The sequence below is a fragment of the Haemaphysalis longicornis genome, unplaced genomic scaffold, assembly GCF_048455015.1.
Source record: "Haemaphysalis longicornis isolate Haplotype H1 unplaced genomic scaffold, Haemaphysalis longicornis Haplotype H1 scaffold_4, whole genome shotgun sequence".
Classification (NCBI taxonomy): Eukaryota; Metazoa; Arthropoda; class Arachnida; order Ixodida; family Ixodidae; genus Haemaphysalis; species Haemaphysalis longicornis.
In genome coordinates, this window is record NW_027526361.1 from 23,252,995 (window position 1) to 23,274,423 (window position 21,429).

The window sequence follows — 21,429 nt, forward strand, 5'->3', positions numbered from 1 at the left end:
TTGGGGAGATAAATAGGAAAAAAGACGTACAGGAGGAAAATGCATTGCAGCATACTTTTAATGGATAGTGTAGAGTTGAACAGTGACAAAGCCTTAGGTATCGGTGCTACATTACCTTTATCCGCTTTACATGGGGCAACGGATCACCAAGAAACAAACACGCACAAGATAAAGAAAGTGAGTTTGCCCGCTTTGTCTCTCCCTGTCATCCTTCCGAAGTTTCTTTTTTATTTTTATTTATTTTTATTTCATTAACCCCTAAAAAGGACTATTCTTCGCAACAACGGGCGTATTTTGTACAAGAACAGGAAACAGCGGTAGCGGCTGACAAACAAGCGTGGACGAAAAAAATAGAGGCCCCTCAGTATTACACCGAAAATGGAGCAGCGAAAAGCGGCGCTCAACTTATTTGTCATAGCATTAGGAACAAGATATCGCGGATCCCGAGCGGATGCGAGCTCCGAGGCGTGCTCCTGCGTGGGGGCGAGGCTTGTACTGCGCTCCCCAAACAAAGCCCATAACTGGAATCACGTCCGCCGAAAACACGAGGCCCGGATTTATATTTCCGGGTTTGAGACCCCGGGGGCTCGCTCCAACTCGTCGCCACTGCACGAACGCCGCCGCGCCGAATCTCCTCACAAAACGCGCCCTCGCGCGCTGGCGCCGCCGCCTGCACTGGCTCGCGTGCGTGTCCAACACTGGGTAGCTGCGAAGTGGCCTTTTATCCCTGCGTCGTCGCTCGGAGGGCGCTCAACAGACCAGAGCGGCCTCCGGCAGAAATCGCCAACCCCTGCCCAGGTGGGTTAGGTCGGACTAGCCCAACGAGTGGCGGCGATAAATAACCACACGTTGATTTTAAGGCCTCGTGGTCGCTCGGTGCTGGTGCCGCTCCCTGAAAGCTCCACCCGCGTCGACCTGGCCCCTTTATTCTTGTACCATCGTGTTTACACGTGCGTCCGTGTGAGCACGTCGGAAGCGAAGTAGGCAAGCGCTGCTACAACGAGTGTCGCAAGTGAATCCGGATACTAAAAACATCGACATGCATTTTTTACAGTGGATTCTCGTTCCTATGCGGCGGAAATCTCAGTAGTTCAAGCGGAAGCTGGTACAAAGCCGGAGCCAAACCAACAGCGTCACGGAGAATAATGTGAATAGGAAACACTGTAAACTCAAATCACACAATAAATATTTTATTATAGCTCTTATGCATGTTTGTTTTTCGATCCTTGATATTAGTGTGCAACATTATAACCAAAAAATTGTTACATATCTGCTTGCTTCACTTGCTTCACTCCACATATCGTCTAAAGAAGATATTCTTCTGCGACCACTCTTCCCCGAAAGGTGGCAGCGGTTTACCGCTTGCGTGCCTGGCTGCCCCGTGAAGCTAAGGCACTCAAGCTCGCTCAGAACAATGCATAACGACGCACCCAATATCCCTGACAGCGAGACGCAAGCGCGAGACACATGGACGACCGGTGCACGCGATTCGCATGCGACTGATCGTTACGACTGATCGTTAGGACCGGTTTTGGCGTCGTTCGCTGGTCGGAGGAGGCTCACGAAGTGCGACTGGCAAGCCAGATGCAGTCGTGGCGTCGTTGCGACCGTCGTGGGACCACAGCCAATGAGAGCCTAAAGGTGTCATCGCTGAAAAGTTTCTTTCAAAGCCCCGAGGAGGCGCCAGTGGCAATTCCGAGTATTTCGTGGGGAGCAGCTCTGCGCCGCCGCTCCCGCCGACCCGTGCGCTCTACGCAGGCTGGAAGACACATGTTGCCAGGGGTACCTAAAGCATGAACGAGCGGAATCATGGGTGCTAAATGTTCCCACACCGTTGTATTGAACATATAAAAATGCAATGTGTAACTTCGTAGCCCTACTAATTTCCCCTTCAAATTGATAAATGTTTTCTTTTCCTGCTCGGATTTATCTTGCACAGATCTAAATCGGCCGGAATGCGCTTAAACAGGGAGGCAACCATAGAGCAAAAATAGTGGGCGAAGCGGCGCCGACAACACATCGCACGCGCGCATCGGACCGTGTGTCTCAAATTCACGCGCACGACTAGTCGTGGCGAGCGTCGTAACGATCAGGCGCATGCGAATCGCATGCACCATTCGTTCATGTGTATCGCACTTAACTCTCCTGAAATTCTACTGTTAGCGGCAAACGATTAGAGAAAAATGTATATTAAAACACGAAAACTAAACTAAAGCCCAATTAACTAGTACTATAGCACCATACACGTAATAGTACTCACCTATTTACATTGCGAATATAACAGTGAGGGACTGAATTGTGTCATGTCAAACGAAAATTGAGGACACTGTGCTCTAGAAGAACTCGGGAGTTGCGGGAGTTTTTTTAATAGAATATGAAATAAAATGCGGGGTCGATACCTGGTATCATTTATTGCCGACACATTATACCAAGTGACTTCGGAAATCCTAGACTTGAGCGGTGTGTAGCTGTAATTTTATTAGGGATATTTTCGTTACGGAGCGTCAGTGCAAAAAAGCGCAAACTTCTAAACACAAAAATTTCTTAAGTCATGCCCTGATTTTTTACAGGAGAAAGCGTAAGAAGGTAGCGTTGCAAACTGCGTAATACATTCCGCACCAACCCGCGTTGGTCTTCACCAACCACGTGGTCACTTTGGGGCGTGAGAATAAGTCCACACGTGCTTGCTGGGCTTTAATATCTAAATAATAAATATCTCTAAGATTCCTTTTTTTTCATCCCAAAATAAAGCTCTTCAGGGCATTGCAGTGTCGGCTTCGAAAGGCCTCCAAAAAAGAAAAGTTTCGCGTGTTTATGGCTACGCTTGAGTTTCCGGAGTACAGTGGCCATCGCTTCCCTTCCACAGGTGGAAGTTTTCTGGAAGAGGAAAATTGAACACATTGGTGACAGAAAGTATGAAACGACTTCTTAAAGATTGTTTCAAGATACTTCCTGTGCTCGAGGTCATGATCAGGGCAGTAACTGATCACCCGAACAGGCAGCAAGGCAATCAGTCCATGCATTATTACGAAACACCTAGTGTTTGCAGTGCGGCTTCACTACTCACGACTAGTTGCGTTCACGGCCGCAGTTAACGACCTCTGGGCAAAATGGCAAAACACAAAGACAGAAGTGACTGTCATATTACACTGTCAACCCTCGTCTCTGGTAACAATGACACTCTACCAATTCTCTTGTTGATGTACGTTTTAGAGAAGGAGTGTCTAAAACATTTATCTGTTTCAGCCGAGGTAGTGGGTTCGATGCCCTTCGACACCAGTTGCATTTACGACCACGGCGAAGCATAAAAGTGTATACGGAGCAAAATAAAAAGGAACGCCGACTCCACGTCCCCCCCCCCAAATATATATATATATATATATATATATATATATATATATATATATATAGACTGAAAAGATAAAAACTCACACAGAGCGCGAAAAAAATAAGGTTAGTAGAGACAGAGACAAACGAGAAAGACTTAGAAAATAAAAATAAGTTTACTGAAGTTTCAGGGAGAGGACTATGAAGAAAGGGAGTCCTCTCCCTGAAACGTCAGTAAACTTATTTTTATTTTCTAAGTCTTTCTCGTTTGTCTCTGTCTCTACTAACCTTATATATATATATATATATATATATATATATATATATATATATATATATACTCAGACTCAGACCACCCTTAAGCGTCAGATACAGTTATAGTAAATATAAATACCCCAGAAAGTGAAGGAGAACACAGTCGCCCAGATAGCCGAATTGGTAAGGCATTCGAGATCTAATCGAAAGGCGTGGGTTCGGTCCCCACTCTGGGCGCGTGTTTTTCTTTCTTTCTCACGTAATAATAATAATAAAAAATAATGTAACGTCACTAAAGGTAAAAAATAGTCTAACCATTCCCCTATGCCTTCTTTGGCGTTGTGGACTGCCGGCATTTCTTTCTGTATTTTCCTAACGAGCCCCTCGTTTCCAAACCCTATTATCGTGCGAAAGCTTTGCGAGGGCCTCGGTTCTGGCAGCCTTGATGCCAAGGTAGCATAAGAGGGTTTCCCGCCAGTTAGCCACATATGACAGGCTGTAGACGTTCACGTCACGCCCCGGGGGTTGAAAAGAAGGCCCCTTCTCCCCGTGTAGTCGCCGGCTACCACCCTTAAGCGTCAGATACAGTGGCGCCGGCTACCACCCTTAAGCGTCAGATACAGTTATAGTAAATATAAATACCCCAGAAAGTGAAGGAGAACACAGTCGCCCAGATAGCCGAATTGGTAAGGCATTCAAGATCTAATCGAAAGGCGTGGGTTCGGTCCCCACTCTGGGCGCGTGTTTTTCTTTCTTTCTTTCTCATGTAATAATAATAATAAAAAAATAATGTAACGTCACTAACGGTAAAAAATAGTCTAGCCATTCCCCTATGCCTTCTTTGGCGTTGTGGACTGCCGGCATTTCTTTCTGTATATATATATATATATATATATATATATATATATATATATATATATATATATATATATATATATATATTACGTGTAGGCCAGTACCCCGCACCTCTGCCAAATTGTTAAGGGGTTTATTGGTGCTCAGGAACACCGAGGAAGCAGTCAGAAGACGAGGGGTGCTGCCGAGCCAGCTGGACCTCTTCTTCACAAGCTCCTTCTGATGATGATAGATGAGGTGTTCCAAAAGCATGGTACTGATGATGATCCGCGATGGTGCATGGCAATGGCGCTGTCAGGGAATGTCCTGTAGTCTTCGCTACAATATATATATATATATATATATATATATATATATATATATATATATATATACTAGCGGTAGTACCCGGCAGTGCCCGGGTGGGCCATTATATTAGGGACAGCAATTGGTATTTGTTAGTCGCCATATTAGGCTACTTCATTGGGAAGTGGTACACACTCAGGAGCGCCTGCCTGCTGTCAGTACTTAGGCTCCTACTGCAAGCGCGTCGTGGTAATGTGAAACGACTGGTACTCGTGTTTTACTCCAACTCTCGCTAAACAAATTGCACCAAGATGGCGCGTTTGAGCGAATGAGTCAGTGAGTGCAAAACGTTTTATTGAGCCGGCGAAGTGGGAGTGGTTCCCAATTTCAGAAAGCCATGTGATGAGTGGGCAGCCTTCGCTCTGGAGGAAGTATTGTCTGGACATCCAGATCGCTGTTAGTCACCAGGTTCTCCCACAGCTCAAGGTTTGAAAAAGTGGATGGAAGAAGGAGCTTGGTTTGCTTGCACTCTTAATATGATATGAGGAAGAGTGCCAGGATGCAAACACAACTTGAATTCGGCAGGAGATTGCGCTGGGAACACATGATGGAGGCCGGCTGGATGAGGGGTATTCTTCCTCGTAGGAAGTGCTATCTCAGAAGATACGAACGATGCTCATCGGTACAGTTTTATCATAAGTAACATGGGCTCCCTACGGGAGGCGCGAGGCTGCAGCAAGTCCCAGCAGATGCCAAGGGCTAACCTTTGCGCTTTTTACTGGTACATCTTCTCTTTTACATTTATGATATATGACACCTACGGGAGACGCGTAGTTGCCGAAGGTGTCAACAGATGGCGACCGCTAAGCGAACGCGGGAAAACTCAACTGAATTTTACGTCCAAAAGAATGCAGATTAAAAAATCTCGCTGGCCTTCTTATCCACATATCAGGACAAAATCCTTAAAGTGGTTTTTGGGCAATTAAATGGGCAGCATTTTCAAGAAAAAACGAATGGGAGATATAAACCGGCTGGGTGGTTATTTACGAAAGTGTAAAAACACAGTGTTTTCCCTAAACCCCGCTTGCGTCTATTGGGAGGGTGTCATTGAAAAATCTTGTATAACAGTGTTGAGATACGTGAGTAAGTTGCCTATCCCAACGAAAATCAGTTCGATATCTTAGATGGCGGGCGGTAAAAAAATTATTATCTGAAAAACTATTTTACCGCTTTTCACTCTCTCCATGGTAGAATTTTTAAAATTTTAAGGAATATTGACCTGCAACACCGTAATCAGAATGTGCCCTTGCAATCTGTAGCCGTTTGAAAGAGCAGTTTGGCTAGACGTGTACATAACCTGTGAGGCCTTTTTGGCTCATCAGCCGTGTCATTTGTAACACCAATTTGACCCTTTTAGCGGCGTCGCAGAGCGAAATCCTTCAAGACGGTTCTGTGCATTTGTATGAGTAACATATGCCGCAAAAATCAGTTGGATTACTGAATCGGTGAAAGATTTATTTGAGAATCTTTAGGAAGACCGTTTTAGTTCCGGAATGCGGAATCACCTCGCTGTTGTAGGTTAGGGCGAAATCCAAAACCTACTTTTTAGGTATTCTTAAGGGCTACTTATATCAGCAAAAAGCGCTTCGATATGTGAATGGGTGACCGAGAAAATCACGAATTCGCGAAACCACAATTTCGCCCTTTTCTTCGGTTAGGAGGGCAATTTCTGAATGAAAAACCCGCCTTAGTGAGCACCTACTTAATTAATGACACAAATAAACTCGTGAAATTTCAAGTCTCTAGGTCTAACAGTTTTGGCTGGGCGTTGATGAGTCAGTCAGTCAGTCAGTCGGGCACTTCTTTTTATAGGCATATATATAGCGTGTTCTGACAGTGTCCCTGCGTCGCCGGCCACCCCCAGCTTTCCCTTTTCTTTCTTCCTCTTTTGCATCCTGCTGAGCACAAGGACGCGGGTTCGATTCCAAGCCGCAGCGGCCGCTATTCTGATGAAGGCGGAAAGGAAGAACGCCAGCGTGTTCGAGATTATTTCAGCGCACGTTAAAGATTCCCAGGTGGACACCCTTAATCCGAGCCCTCCGCTACGGCACGCCTCATCGCCAGTGTAGCGTCGACGCGCTAAACGCCACAATCACCCCTTGTCGCTGCGCCCTTGTACGTCACTCGCCCCTTGTTGGCTCTCCCGAGTGGCTTGTTTCGTTTCGCCGACACATCTATCTTTAAATATCTCAAACTGTGCGCAATCACGTGACATGCATGCGAAATCACGAGTCATGGCATCTAACTCTCGGTGCGCGAGCGCAATAAATAGCGCGGGCACTCGCCCACCGCCACATACGTGACGATCGTCCATCCCAATGCCGAAGTGTTTAGCCAGACATAATAAAGGCCGGCGGAAAAATTCGATCTAACCCAGTAGATCTAAGATGCAATCGTACGCCGACGATTTCGGTAACACCAACCAAAAAATAGACAAGAGTAATATCGCGCACCACAACAGGCAGTCTGATTCTGCTTACGGTAAATCGATGCAGCGCCAAAGGTGCCCTTTCTTGTTCGCCCGCTATCCTGCCGCGTGTTTAATGATTTATGCTTCTTCTGCACACAAACAGCGTTTGCGAGGGTCGTCCGCAGTGTCCATAGACATGCGGCAATGACGCATATTTCTATTTCAACCCCTGAAATGGGCGACTGCTGCCTTGTAATCAATATAAAAAGGCTTTGTCAGCGTGAATACGCCACCCAAGGATAGCATACGGAATCTTTACTTTAACTCAGGTCGTAACTCACGGTCCGATGCTCACTGTCACTGTGCGGTCGTGTAACCTTGTAGATGCTGCCAACGAATAACGCCAGGTGCATTGCCGGTTTGTGAAAATGGCGATGTTCTAAAATAAAGAGCCAAGACCGATAAGGACCTATTTACCGTTGTAAAAAATGCTTGCGTATTTTTTTTCGCGCCCTTATTGGTTAAGGAGTACGTGTGTGCACGTATTCTTTCACAAATTCTTAACGTATCTTTGCCCTGAGACGTCTTAATTGCGTCAGGTACCGGTTATTCAGGGGGTGCTTTCAAACAAGCTCATCAAGTGGGCGCAAAACGGATGCAAAGCTGCGCCAAAACGTGCTCAAAACAACCATTACTGAAGCAGACGACAAATTCAGCCGGACTGCATCCCACCAGCGATGTTCCGTGTGGGGAGTTTTCCCTCTTTGTGGGAACTTTCGGCTGTAACTTTGGCCAACAGTAAAAAGATGAATCAGTGACAGATTCCGAGAATTTTAAGAGTCGTGGAGTAAAAAGAAAAAAAATATCAGTAATCCAAACCTCACCTCATTTATTAGTTTGATTTCTTTTTAAAAGTTTCCTTATCACTACGTCGGATTTATGTTCGAATATCCGCACTCGTATTCCTTCAAGCCATAAGCATCCACGATCGCTTCCAATCCAGTTCATGAAACAGGAGGGAGCATAGAGGAGAAAATACTCCGTGAGAAACAGCTAGCAAAGCGGGAAGTGGTGGTGGCTCAAGGGCTGAAGCCTGTTCGCCTGTATTCTTGAGTAATGTACAGAGGTCAAAACTGTTAGCAACAACGCGCGAACGCGTGGCTTTCGATACGTGCAACGCAGCCTGCTGATAGCCACCGGTGTGACCAGCGAGATTAGGTGACGGCGCTGCGGCAGCTAGGGATGCGAAAGCTATTGCCGATGCTTTGTCGTTTTAGGGGGAAAGGTTCGACGCTGAAAGTCCCGCATCACGACCGCCGCCAACGCCTATATTAAACATTATCTGACCCTGATAACCAGCGCAGTTTCGTTTTCGATTTTGGTATGGTTTCGATATAAAAATAAGTCGCATGTGGGCCGGGCATGGCCATTATAACGTAGGATGTGCAGGAAAGGAGGCCGCATAAGTTGATGCTTATTTTATATCAGAACCATACCAAAGGCGAAAACAACACTGCACTGGTTATCAGCGTAAGATAACGTTTAGTATAGGCTTTAGCGGCGGTCGTGGTGAAGGACTTTAGGCTTCGAACTTTGCCTTTCGCATGCCTAGCTGCCGCAGCGCCGTCACCTTATCTCGCTGGTCACGCCGGTGGCTATCAGCAGGCTGCGCTGCACGTATCAAAAGCCACGCGTTCGCCAGTTTTCGTTAACAGTTTTGACCTCTGTAGAAGAAAGTATTTCGGGCGTGCCTATGTCCACGCGCTGTCAAATACTAATGAGTGGCAGATGTAGTGGAATATAGTTCACGCTGAAACTCATTCTTTTAACAGTGTCTGCATCCGAAGGGCTTCGTAAAGTAGACATAGGTGGTGCTGACTAACGCCCAAAAATCAAACAAGAATCCATGTAAAGATCTATCAGCTGCAAAAAAAAAAAACGCAGAGAAATTTGCCTGGAATTCTTGAGACAATGCGTCCAACGAAGAGTGCTAAAAATAGTGAATTTATGAATCTGGAAATGGGAATTTTTCTCTTCAGTAGGGAGCATCACTGCGTCCCGCCGTTACACAGCGTGCGCCGGCGCGCGGCGAGCGCTGTGTAATAGTGCCCGTTCATAGCGCCACCCACGTCGTGCTCCGTGAATTGAGGACAATAACGGCACGTCTGAGATTGCCGAGTTGGTGTTCCTGTTATCTCTCTTTCCCTGTGCAAAACAGTTTTGTTTCTAGACTTTCACGCATGTCGAAAACATGGGACTGTTTAAATTATTTCATACCCATGCAGCCTATAGCTGTATTATCGGTGGGTTAAGACTAAGTTCTTGTTACTCCCGAAGCAATGTATCGATTTATATCACAATGTTCTCCATACCGGCTTCCGTTCGGACTGATAGACCGGAGGTCGCCGAGAATGCGGCTATTGCGCTCGCCCTGGTTGACAGGAGCAGGCCTTTTGTGTATAGTGACTCAAAGTCGGCCGTTAGGGCTTTCGAGGAGGAATCGGTGGCTCAGGTTGCTTTCAAAATTATGCAGACCTGTGAGATCTTTCAGCACTACTTATGTTGGTTTCCTGCTCACCTTGGGGGGATTGAAAGAGCCCCTCTGAATCTCAACGAGTCTGCTCATGAGGCAGCGCGAGATCTTACCCTCCGCTCTGCCCCGCGCCATGGCGTGACGGTACTCCCTGAGAACAGAGACTCCCCTTCCACACACAATGAGGTAACGAAGTACTATCTTCTTAACCTACGGTTCTACGGTTCTACGGTTTCTAGGATCTATGGTTTGCCGCATCCTAAAATAAACCGGGCTCAGGCACTTACATTACGCTTACTGCGGACTGGCACCTATCCCTGCCAGCGGAGGCTCAACATGTTTTATCCTGGGACGTATACGCAGCCTTATTGCATTGCATAACATGCTCTGGTCTTGCGAGTGAATTGAAGACCCGGCTATCAAGGACGCGTCCACGTGGGAGGCTGCACTTCGCAGTCCGGACCTGGACGATCAGTTCTGGGCTGTCCAGCAGCTCACAACGTGGCTGGGAGGCTTGGCCTTCCGGTCCCGACGTGGGGAGTGGCCCGCTTAGGGGTTAATTATCACTACTTGCAGAACCAAATAAAGTTTTCTATCCATCCATGCTTCCATCCATCCATCCATCCATCCAAACCACGAGGACCATTCAAGGTTTGTCCCAGAAACTTGCACGCATTAAAAAACAGGATCCTCAGCGGCTAGCTCACAGGTTCTGCGAGCAGTACAAAAGTAGGAGGGGAGTACTCGGTCAGCTGCTGTCGGCTGGCTGGCGTTGCATAGAATGCATGTGGGGCTTGAGAAACTAACTGGCTGTTACTAAAATAATGCCAGAAATTCGCTTGTAATGTAACTCATAAAATGATCCGCAAGTACTTTCAGGGATGTAACCCAAAACCCAAGTGATGCGAACTCTCCTGGATCCCCGCCCTATGGCTAGGGCTACTTGTACTCGTCCCGAAAGAAACCATACTGGATACCCACGTTACATTTAGTGTTTCGTTGTTTGATATGTACCGTTATAGCGCAACGATTCCAGTGTTCTCAAATTGCGTATGGGGTCAGGGTAAAACGTAGGCGTATATGAAGCCGCATTCCTCATAAGACCGTAAAACACGCAAGCAGCCACGCGCGATAGATTCTGTGAGCACAGTAATCCAAGCGTCCTTAAAGGTATTCCAGATTGCTTTTACGGAGTGTTGTTCATCGCCAAAAGTAGAATTTTTAGTGTCGGTATCATCGGACCTCGAGTGGGCGTAGAAAATGTCACTAGAATAAATGGTTCTCGCGGGTACGTGAGTCCATTATTCACTGCCGTCAGCTACAGGATCAATATTAGTTATTAATCAGCGGCGAAATCGAATATTAGGTTACCAATATAGTAACTCACTCTAGCGCCATTTCTCACATATTTTAGGAATGGTGGTATGAGGCACTATTTTTTACACAGGCTACAGACACAAAATACAACGTAGTTCTATTTGAAAGAACTAGCCTTTGGTAACTCACTCAACTGCACTCCGTCCCAAAGGCCCTTGTTTTCCCCCGAAATAAAGGGAGTAAACGTTGAAAAACTTTAAAATTCACGTTCGCCAGCGGTGATGTTATATGAAAAATTTGCCGCGTATCCGCTCTTTTTGTTGCAAATGTCGCAGAAGACGATAACCGACTGGCGCCCTTGCCAAGTAAAGGCTTCCCGTCTCTTTGCCGCACACCTCTGATGTCATTTTTCTCCCGTCTCGTTCCTCCCAAGATAACACGCTAGAGGTTCGCTCGAGTCAATTTAAATTTACCGCGTTCAACTGCTCCAAGTCGGGTGTCTTGATGCCAGTGCTGCCGAACGGCGGAGACGCGCGTGAATTGAGGTACCCTACTGCAGCGTATGTAGAACCATGTTGCCATACTCCACGAGCGTTCCAAGTGGAACGTAGATCCCATCTAGTGGAACCTATCGCTGCTATTGCCATTTCATTTCTTAAATGGCACCAAAAGGAAGCGCTGTCAACAGCAGGCGACGATTTTCTGCCGTATGTAGTATTTAATTTGCTATTGGAAAAACCAAGCATCCATAATTTTTTTAATAAAGGAACACTGCAAATATGACCTATGTATTGATTTACTGCCTTATATTTGCGTTATGTCTTGTTTTTGTTAAACAATGTTGACCAGTATGAACACTGACACCGGACTTATACGTTTAGATTTGGCTGTGAGTATATAAGACGTTCCCGCAGCTACTGTTCACTTTGGCCAGGTGCCTGAATCGAGTCACAGAAAAACAGACAGACCAAACTTTATGCGTTTAAGTAACCCAAGAAAGTCTATCGTCTTTAAACTACTAGAAACCGAGTTATCCATGTGTTAATTCGTCGTAAGAATTCACGTGGTGTAATCAGACACAACCAGAGACACCATGACAACCTCACAGTCATGTTTCTCGGGAATGGCTTTGGCCAGAGGCCACAAATAGAGGGTCTCGGGTCTCGTAGAGGCCACAGGCCACAGAGGTCTCGGCGACAGAGGCCACAGAGGTCTCGGCGACAGAGGCCACAGAGGCCACAGAGGGTCTCGGCGGCTCGTTCCTTTGTCTACAGCACATACAAGTTCCCGCGTCGTCGTCATGACTGGGGGAGGACGGTGCTGGTGAATCTGAACGACATCTGCTTTTCTTATATACCCTAATTACTGAATGTTTGCGTTGGAAACAGCACATTATTTTGGTACAAAGCTGCCGTTCGAGTAAAACAATTGGTGTTTTGTCTTCATGGTCTGTTTTGTTACGTGGCTTCTTACAAAACACTAGTAGTATTCTAAAAAAAAACTCCGAAAGATACCAAAGGGAGCTGATTATCCCTTAGCCGCCAAACCACTAGGGAAGACTGAATCGCTCTTTCTTCGCTTGCCCCCACCTGCAACCGCCCATGAAAAGAAGCCAAGTCAAAAGTAATCCAGCCTCAGGGGTCGTTATCTCTACCGCGAAATGCCGAGGATGGACGAAAGGCTTACGTACCCGGTGTGGGCGAACGTCGTCCACACGCGGATGAGCCGTTGACTGAGCTGGCGTTCCGCGTGAGTCGCTTGAGCGGGGAGCATGAAGGGCACGCCGAACAGCAGCGACACGTCGTCCGTGTGCGTGGCGGCCGTGGAATTCCACACGCTGAACGAAGGTCTCGGCGTAAGCACGTAGAAATAGGCGGTGCCGTTTTTCGCCACGAAGTTCTCCGCAAAGTACTTTGTCGGGCAGCTGAACAGGATGTCGCCGACGGCGTCCTTGAAGCCCTCGTAAGTGGCACTGGTGAAGTCATAGAGGCTCCGGATGTGCGCCAGCGTCAACAGCGTCTGGAGGAAGCCGGCCCGCTTGTAGAAGAAGTCGTACGCCCTCACGATTGCCGCAAAGCTCAGCTGGGACCTGCTAGACGTGGCCGACGACTTGTTCTGTGCGAACATGGTTTGGAAGAACATGTCTCCCTCGCGCAACGTGTTGCCAATGAGCATCTCGCGACGGTCGAAGTTGGTCGATTTCACCAGCTCGTTCGGGGGCCGAGGCAGCACTTCGTCGTAAAAGCTCGGGTAGAATAAGGCTCCCTTCACGCCGACCAGCAGCTTGGCGTCGACGCTGCGCAGGCAGGCAAGCGTGTCCGAAGGAGAGAAAGAGCCGTTTGGATACGATCTGGTGCAGTTGACCGCTCCTGCTACGTGCCGCATGTTTGCGACCGCCGTCTCGTTGCTGTTCTCGGGGAGGGGCACAAGGGCCGAGCAGCTCTGGAGGATAGCTCGCCGGAAGAGGTGGCTTGTCAGGGGCGATATCTGCAGGTAGCTCACCGAGATGGCGCCGGCGCTCTGGCCGAAGAGTACCGTCCGGTCGGGGTCCCCGCCGAAAGCGGCAATGTTCTCCTTCACCCACATCAGCGCCAGAATCTGGTCGTGAATCCCCACGTTTCCGGGCGCGTCGGGCGTGCCGGAGTTTAGAAAACCGAGGACGCCCAGCCTGTAGTTTGGGACGACGAGTACCACGTCTCCCATGCCCGATATGTAGCGGCCGTCGTAGAAGAAGTAACTGTTTCCCCCGTGCGCAAAAGATCCACCGTAGAAGTAGACCATGACCGTCTTCTTGGGATCCTGAGGGTGTTTTTGTATCGGTGTCCACACGTTCAAGTGAAGGCAGTCCTCAGTGGTGTTCGTGTTGTCGATGCGCATGGCCTGCGACACGTAGGACTCCTGCACACAGGGGGCCCTGGTCTTCGTCGCGTCGAGGGTGTCGTTCCAGTTAGCGACCGCCACTGGCTTACGGAACCTATTCGAACCTTCCGTCGATTCCCCGAACGGTATACCCAAGAAGGCTCGAACTTTGATTCCCGCTACAACAGAAACTATGGCCCCTTGTAAAAATCCGTTCGATACTTTGATCAAGGTCTGGTCTTGCGGAAGTATAGGCATCGAGCTTCGCCGTGGCGCGGCCAAGAATTTCATGTCGATAAGCGATGGGCTAGTTACCCTCGTAATGAAGTAAAACGCCAGGGTGGCCGCGACTACCAAAAACAGCAGGCCCTTGCACCTGCGAACGTGGAAAAAGTACCACCCCAACCTTTACATCTGTTGGCACAGAAATGCGTCAAATATAATGCTCTCTGGAAGTCCTGCACACAACGCTGCACATCCACGTTCTTTGAGACGATGTCAATATATCCGATTTGCACGCGTGCGCACCCATGCAAATGAGTAATATTGTAGTGTTTAGATTAGACATACTTAAACAAATCAAGCGGATCAATGGCACGCAAATTCAGTCCGCTCACCTGGAGCTCGACACGTTCACTTTAACAGCAGGAAGCCGCTTCCGTCGCATGATGCAATACAACAAGAGGATAACAGACGTGGTGGTAATGATAGGCATGACCGTGCCAAATCTTCTTCCTCCTCGTCTTCATGAAAAATGACACGTGGCCCCCTGGCTGCGTTTGTCAAGAGGGTAGGCTAACGCCTTTCCTACGGACGCACCTGTAGCGCCAAACGTTGTAAACCTGTTGTAAACATCAAACTGTGCCAAGGCTCAAGCCAGTAAATCTGAGCCCTCAGAAGATACCTCTTGTCACCTAATCTACTTCTCGCGTACTAAAAAGTCGAAGCTGCGCGCGATGACAACAATGGTTCCCGGTAAAGGAACAACGCATACCCTTTGGGGAGATTGGCCAAGCACGTTTTGAGCTACTTCAGCACTCAGAACGATCAGAAAATATAGAAAATATATTAAAATACAGTAACAGGGATATTGCTACGAGATAACGAAGAAGCAGGCAGTGGCGCACTTCACCATGGAGAGAGAGAGAGAGAGAGAGAGAGAGAGAGAGAGAGAGAGAGAGAGAGAGAGAGAGAGAGAGAGAGAGAGAGAGAGAGGGGGGGAGAGAGAGAGAGAGAGAGAGTATATGTTTATTGAAAAGGAGAAGAGGTCAGGGTAAGAAGTGATCCTGGGCCGGCTACTTCCCACTGGGGGAAGGGTACTGGGGATAAAAAGAGAAAGCAATGAATATTGAAGGTATGGGAAACGACAATGAAATCGACAAATGAACTATGTACAAGCAGTAAAAGCAATAAACGTCCGTATTCACGTGCTAAAAAGTGGATTGTAACCGCCATGGATGCCTGACAGAAGGCTACGATGTTATCAGCATGGCAGAGCCCCGGTGTTCGCCCGGGCTATCATTACCGCCCGTTAAATCATCGCTTCGTTCATCAACCGCTGTTCGCGTCTTTCGTCCTGCCGCCGAGTAACAATATTGTTAAAATTATTACAATTATTCTTACAGTTCGTCTGCCAATCCTCTCTACAAGTTATCAGTCTTCGCACTGAAAGCGGGAATAGAAATTGTCCACAATCGGGTTTTATACCACATCAAATCAATCAATCAATCAATCAATCAATCAATCAATCAATCAATCAATCAATCAATCAATCAATCAATCAATCAATCAATCAATCAATCAATCAATGAATCAATCAATCAATGAATCACCCTTTCATTTAGCTTTCTTTCCGTAAAAGAGGGCTCGGACAAGAACAATGAAGTTCACGCATCTCCACGAAGTGAATCATGACTAGTGGGTGAAGCACTGGGGATCGTTCTTAGCGTAAATCATCTGTGAGAGCGTCGCTGCTGCTAAAACAATTTCCAATCCAATATAATTCAATTTAATCCAATCCAATCCATTTCATTTCAATCTAATTCATTTTAATCCAATCCAATACAATCCAACGCTCCTCACGAATGCGCAGCACGGCTCTCCAGGAGTACTCTCTCCCCCCTCTCTCTCTACACTTTTGTGAACCTTTTATTTTGTTCTTGCTAACCTTTTGTGAACCTTTTGGTCACAAATGTTTTGATTTACATGGTGCTGCGCCGTGAGCAAGGACGCCGGACGGACATGCCTCGGCCTTAAGGTGCTTCGCCACTAAGAGCTGCAGTGGAGCAGCTTGACGAGGTCGTTCAACCTTTGTCTTGGCAACGGTTGCAATGTTTGACAATATGCGCATGGGATAACAGCGTATGGACTCTTTCATACATACAAAAATACAGTAATGTTACAACAAATGTGCAGGAGACTTCACACTAAAGCTAACACAATAGTAGAACGGAACAAAAAAGTATTACGAGCATAATAGTATTGCAATATGCATATAGCTTGCTGCATCGATACAAAGTTTTGCACGCTAAGAGCAGAATTAAAAACGCATACATTCTGCATAATTTACACCAATATTTCCCAAAATATCAGAGAGAAAATTTGGTTATTGAAACTATACAAAGTTATATAGGCCGCAGCCCGAGTCACAGGTATAGACTTGAAACGCCGAAATACAAGACACTACTTAAATGTAGGCTGTTTCTGTGTAATTTGTTTAATAAACATGGTACACGGTACTGCAATCTTGAAAATCCGTTGTTCGTAGGCGAGAAAGGCTGCGACCATATGTTCCTCTTCATAAATTTCCACGGTACTAGATTTAGCCTATATAGGTTACATAGACCTATAAACGTTTTATTGTTATATTGGGAAGTTTGTTTGCCCGCCTTTATTTCAACCACACCATAATACCATCGTTGCAATATTTCATTGTCTTTCGATCACACGTGCACACTTACGCGAGGCTTTTGGATAGCAAAGCTGTTGTTGTGGCCATCATGTGTGGTGAGAGAGAGAGAAAGGACTTTTATTGGTTATCCTGCACTATCGGTGAGGGGGATCACCACACAGGGTTCCGCCCTCACCGTCGGCTGTTGGTGTTAAAGCCGATCCGGAGACGGGGCCGCGTCCGGCCGGAGGCGTCGGCGCTGGGGGGTCCGACCATTGACGTGATCGGGAAGCCGCCCGCGCTTCTGCCTGGCCAGAGCTGTCTCCAGCTGCTGGATCACCATGAGTTGGAGCTCCCTAGTCGGGGAGTTCATACTTTGCACGACATGTTGTGGTAGTTCCGGTGGGTAACCCCTCACTCTGTGTTCGTCACACCCCCACATTATGTGAGGCAGGTCCGCGCGCACCACACTACACACACAGCACACGTCACTCTGGTAGAGGTCCGGACAGATGTGTCGCGCCAGAGCTGGCGTGAGCGCTGTACCAGTCTGCAGCTGCCGAAGAAACACTCCCTCACTTCTACTCAGAAGCGAATGAGGCTTCGGTGCTTGTCGGCGTTGTTCGCGATACCAGGCGAGGACTTCACCGAAGCTCAATGCCGGGTGCGGTTCGTTTTCCTCGTCGTTGCCTTCCGATCGCAAGAGAGGGGGCGAGGTGACTGCGCGGTGTGCGAGCTCGCGCGCAGTTCTGTCCGCTTCCTCGCTGCGGTTTGGCGTCCTTCCCAGAGTGGTTTCCATGTGCGCCGGGAACCACCTAATGTGGGCCCGCGCCATTCTATTTGTGGGCAGTAGTCCATGCGCGGGTCGCCCAATGCTCCCTCTGCTGTAGCCGACAATGGCGGAGCGTGAGTCACTCAATACTGTGATGGCCTTGTCCAACTCACAAGTTAGCGCCAGCGCGATAGCCGCCTCTTCTGCCTGCGTTGCCGTATGAGCGGATACGCTACCGGCTGTGACGCATTTGCCATCGCAGGCCCGTATGACAGAGAGTGCGAAGGTGTGGGGCTTGTTCTTGTACATGGCCGCGTCAACGTAGTATGCCTGGGCGTCATCCTCATACGTTCGGGCCAGTGCTTTGGCCCTTGCTTCCCGTCGCCCCCTGTCATGCTCCGGGGGCATGTTGTGTGCAGCGTTATCAAACACTAGGTCTTCGTTACTCCCCCCGTTTACCACATTGTGAGCACGCGCTTTACGAAAAGCGCCCGGCGTCATCCAGGCTTGGGCGTGGCGTTCGCAAAAAATATCAAGAATTATACATGTGAGTCCACGTCTCAAGAGTGGCGCACAAAACAGCTAGCGCTAGAGACGCCCAGTTTGCGAAGCCGGTTGCCTCCGGTTCTAGCACCTGCTGACGCAATCCACTTTAATAGAAATGGAAAAAAAAAATGGCAGCATCTCCACTCCGTGAATCATGGCGAGGGTGCGGAGTACGGGGACTCAAAATGACATCCATGTTGCGCCCCGAGTGAAATCCGATTCCGACCGTCATTCGATTTGAGCCGTGAGTTGCACCTTGATTATTCCATAAATGAAGCTGCAACTCACGGCTCAAATCGAATTTCGCTTGATTTTCGCTTGATGGTGGTGTGCGCAAGGATGGACGCGGACGGACACTGGGAGGTCTTAAGGTACTCCGCACGGTTACAGGGCGAGGGAGTAAGCCGTTTGACTCTCGGGTATAGGGACCGGGCGGCCGTTGTATGGCACCACCGTCGCTTCAGCGAACAGCGCCGCCAGTGGCGAACCGCTCGTCAGTGGAATGCCGGTGGCTGGCGGCGCAGCGTTATTTTGCATGGCTTTCTGTCGTTTTTCTGCGGTGAGCCTTGTAAATCGTACATAAACACAAGGACCTTTTTCAAATCAGTAAACCTTGAACATCGATGTGACCTTTACGAGGCTTGCCATGTGTGTGATTTACGCCCATACTCAGTATTTACAAATAGCAGACGACGCTCAATGGGCCAAGATGGAAGTCAAGCTGGAAGTGAAAGTCCGTTCCTTCATGCAATTTTTTCATGCCTGCATGCACTTTCGCGTATCAGCGAGTATATTTCAGCTAAATGCTCCCTAGTAAAGTACGTTGTTGGGCTAGTTTGTCGATCATTATTAACAGATGTATAGCGCAAAAAAGACGAAGCGCTTCGTCCTCGTGCATTCTTTGTCCTTCGTCTTTTTTGCGCTATACATCTGTTAATAAATGCTCCCACAAAGCCGGTGTGTGCAACCGATCCAGGAATGCTGCGGCGCTGGCCTTTGGCAGTTGATGACTAAATGGCGTCGTAAACAAGCGAAAGACAAATTTGGGGGATGCCATCTAAGATTTACCTCAAAACAGAAATTATGATGGACTACGCTTCCGTAACTTCATTAACTATGGCTGAAACGTGTTTAATTTCACAGAAATGATGTAACTACAGTCATCGGGGATCGTTTACTTAATAAATATCGCATGATAGTAGAATGTCATTGCTCGTCGGGGAGAAGCATTGCTTTACAAGAATTGCAATGGTTGCTGGCTAGTTGGTTAATGTTTTTTCAAAAACCAATTCCTGCGTGGTTGAAGGACGCGAGACAGGAGGGTGCCCGAAACCTGTACTCTGTTTCACAACTGTATGTTGCGGTCGGTTTACAAGCTGCCACCTAAGCTTGAAAAAGCATGCACTCCTCCGTCTAACGACGATGATCTGTTGCAAAGCTTTCTCGTGTGGGTTTCCTTGGTTGCCTTCTGGATTTAAACTTTTACTAGTTGAGCTTCGAATTTTACCAGCACGCAGTTTGGTGTTTTGATCGCAGCGTCCTTGACTTGACCTTCCCATTCGATTTCGCACGGAGAAAGCTTAGCGTTCAACCATCCTAATCATTAGACGGAGGGCTAGATGATTTTGCTGTTTAATTTTGAACTTCCATGCACCCCTCTCCAAATTTAATTTAAACTTTTTCCAGCGTGTCGGAAATGCGTCTATGCTGGAGGACTCCGGCTGTTGCACGCATATTTGAGGAAACTAATCCCGCGTTTTTCGTGGCTTCACAAGGCATTACACGATTTTTTATGTACTCTGTAAATTATACTTAAGCATTAAAAAACAGCGCCTGACGTTAACACTGTCCCATGTTTTAACTATCCGTGCCAGCCTTTATTCCACGCAGGTGGTAAAATGGGGAGAGGAGGAGGGCTGGTTTGTAGCTTGGGCTGTTGGGTGGGTGAATAAATTTGGCTCTTGATAAAATGACCACCACAAACGTGGGATTTCCACTTCGTCTTTCAGGCTCCCATGCTGTCACAGTGTCGCTCACAAAAACCGAAAGCACAAAGCTCACTGTTACAGAAGAAAGTGTAAACTACCGCAGCATTTCTACGGCTACCCGGTAATCCATCTCGTACGCAATTGCCTTTCTCTTCAAAGCACACGTATCGAAGTATCCCAGCGCTAAGGCTGGCGTGGAAACCGTGGGCATTGAAACCAGCGCAGATAATTTAAAGTGGCAGAAATGAATGCTAATATTCCTAATAGTTTTATTCCTACTCAGATCGCACAGAGCCATGCGCAGAGCGCTGCAAAAAGCGCTTATGTCAGTGTAGCCCGTTCCCAAACTTTAAAGCGTCATATAAGTATATGTAGGTGTTAATGCATTTAAGAAGAAATGAATACTAATAATAGTAGTTTTATTTGTACTCAGAACGGGTGGAGCAAAGCGTAGACAGCTGCAAAAAGTGCTCATGCCATTGTAGCCGATACCCAACTTTAGAAGCGTCCGACAAGTTTACGCAGCCGTTATTGCATCTAAGAAGCCAACACATCTGTCAAAACTTTGTTTCGCCACACATATCCGCACACAACACCACCAAAACATTTAAAGCACCGAAGAAAACGCGGAAAAATCAACGGGAGGCTGCGTAGTCCAATTCCCCGGCTCATTCCACTAACGAAGGGAGCGCCGAGTGGTGGCGCCACCCGTCCAGCTGCCCGGTCCCTATACTAACTCACGGTCGTAGCCCAATGGGTAAGGCGACTGACACTGACTCTGTCTGGTCTACCACACACAGGCTCGAATCCTGCCGGTAGCTGTGTGATATTTTGTGATCGTAAATACTATGTGCACGGACGCGAACGAACATTGTGTGGTCCTAAGGTACTCCGCTCCTAAAAAGCGGACAAAACGATCCGGGCCCGCCAGTCATGCATGAGTAAGATGACGATATAGATGGATATGATGGTGACTACTACTACCACAGTGAAAAGAGACAATTGAACATGTAAACAATTTCAAAACAAATGCAAAGCGTGCTGGTGTGTTATTCAGTGCTTACATAGAAAGAAATCCTGCAGCTCCGCTATGGTCCAAGCTTTGCGAGACTTAGTGCGAGGATTTCACCTTACTTTGTCGCCTGTGGCTAGGTGTTGCCTTCACCGGTGCTTACTCCTACACCATTGGAATGGCCAAAAGACCTGCTTGTGATGTGTGCGCCACCGACGAGACGATTGAACACCTTCTGTGCCATTGTGACCGATTCATAACGCCGAGGCAACAGCTCTCCACCACACTTCGCCGACTCGACGACCACCCCTTTACAGCAC

General features: G+C 47.7%; 2 protein-coding genes across 2 annotated transcripts in view; both read right to left on the minus strand.

The window, feature by feature from the left end:
• Nucleotides 1-21,429, minus strand: part of LOC144178374 (hemicentin-2-like) — an 813,819-nt gene that overhangs the window by 434,847 nt on the left and 357,543 nt on the right. The gene's annotated exons all lie outside the window — the stretch shown is intronic.
• On the minus strand, nucleotides 12,693-14,568 carry LOC144178575 (acetylcholinesterase-1-like). The gene is made up of 3 exons (XM_077706514.1): nucleotides 14,519-14,568; nucleotides 14,217-14,277; nucleotides 12,693-13,940 (listed from the first exon to the last, which is right to left on the minus strand). The coding sequence occupies exons 1-3, from the start codon at nucleotides 14,566-14,568 to the stop codon at nucleotides 12,693-12,695; spliced, it is 1,359 nt and encodes a 452-aa protein (XP_077562640.1).

Bases quoted from the DNA above. Each gene is read 5' to 3' on its own strand.
- LOC144178575 (XM_077706514.1), bottom strand. From the start codon at position 14,568: ATGCGACGGAAGCGGCTTCCTGCTGTTAAAGTGAACGTGTCGAGCTCC. The intron at 14,278-14,518 runs GTGAGCGGACTG...CCACGTTCGCAG, and splicing joins GTGAACGTGTCGAGCTCCAG to GTGCAAGGGCCTGCTGTTTT. The intron at 13,941-14,216 runs GTAACTAGCCCA...CCCTGTGTGCAG, and splicing joins CGTTTTACTTCATTACGAGG to GAGTCCTACGTGTCGCAGGC.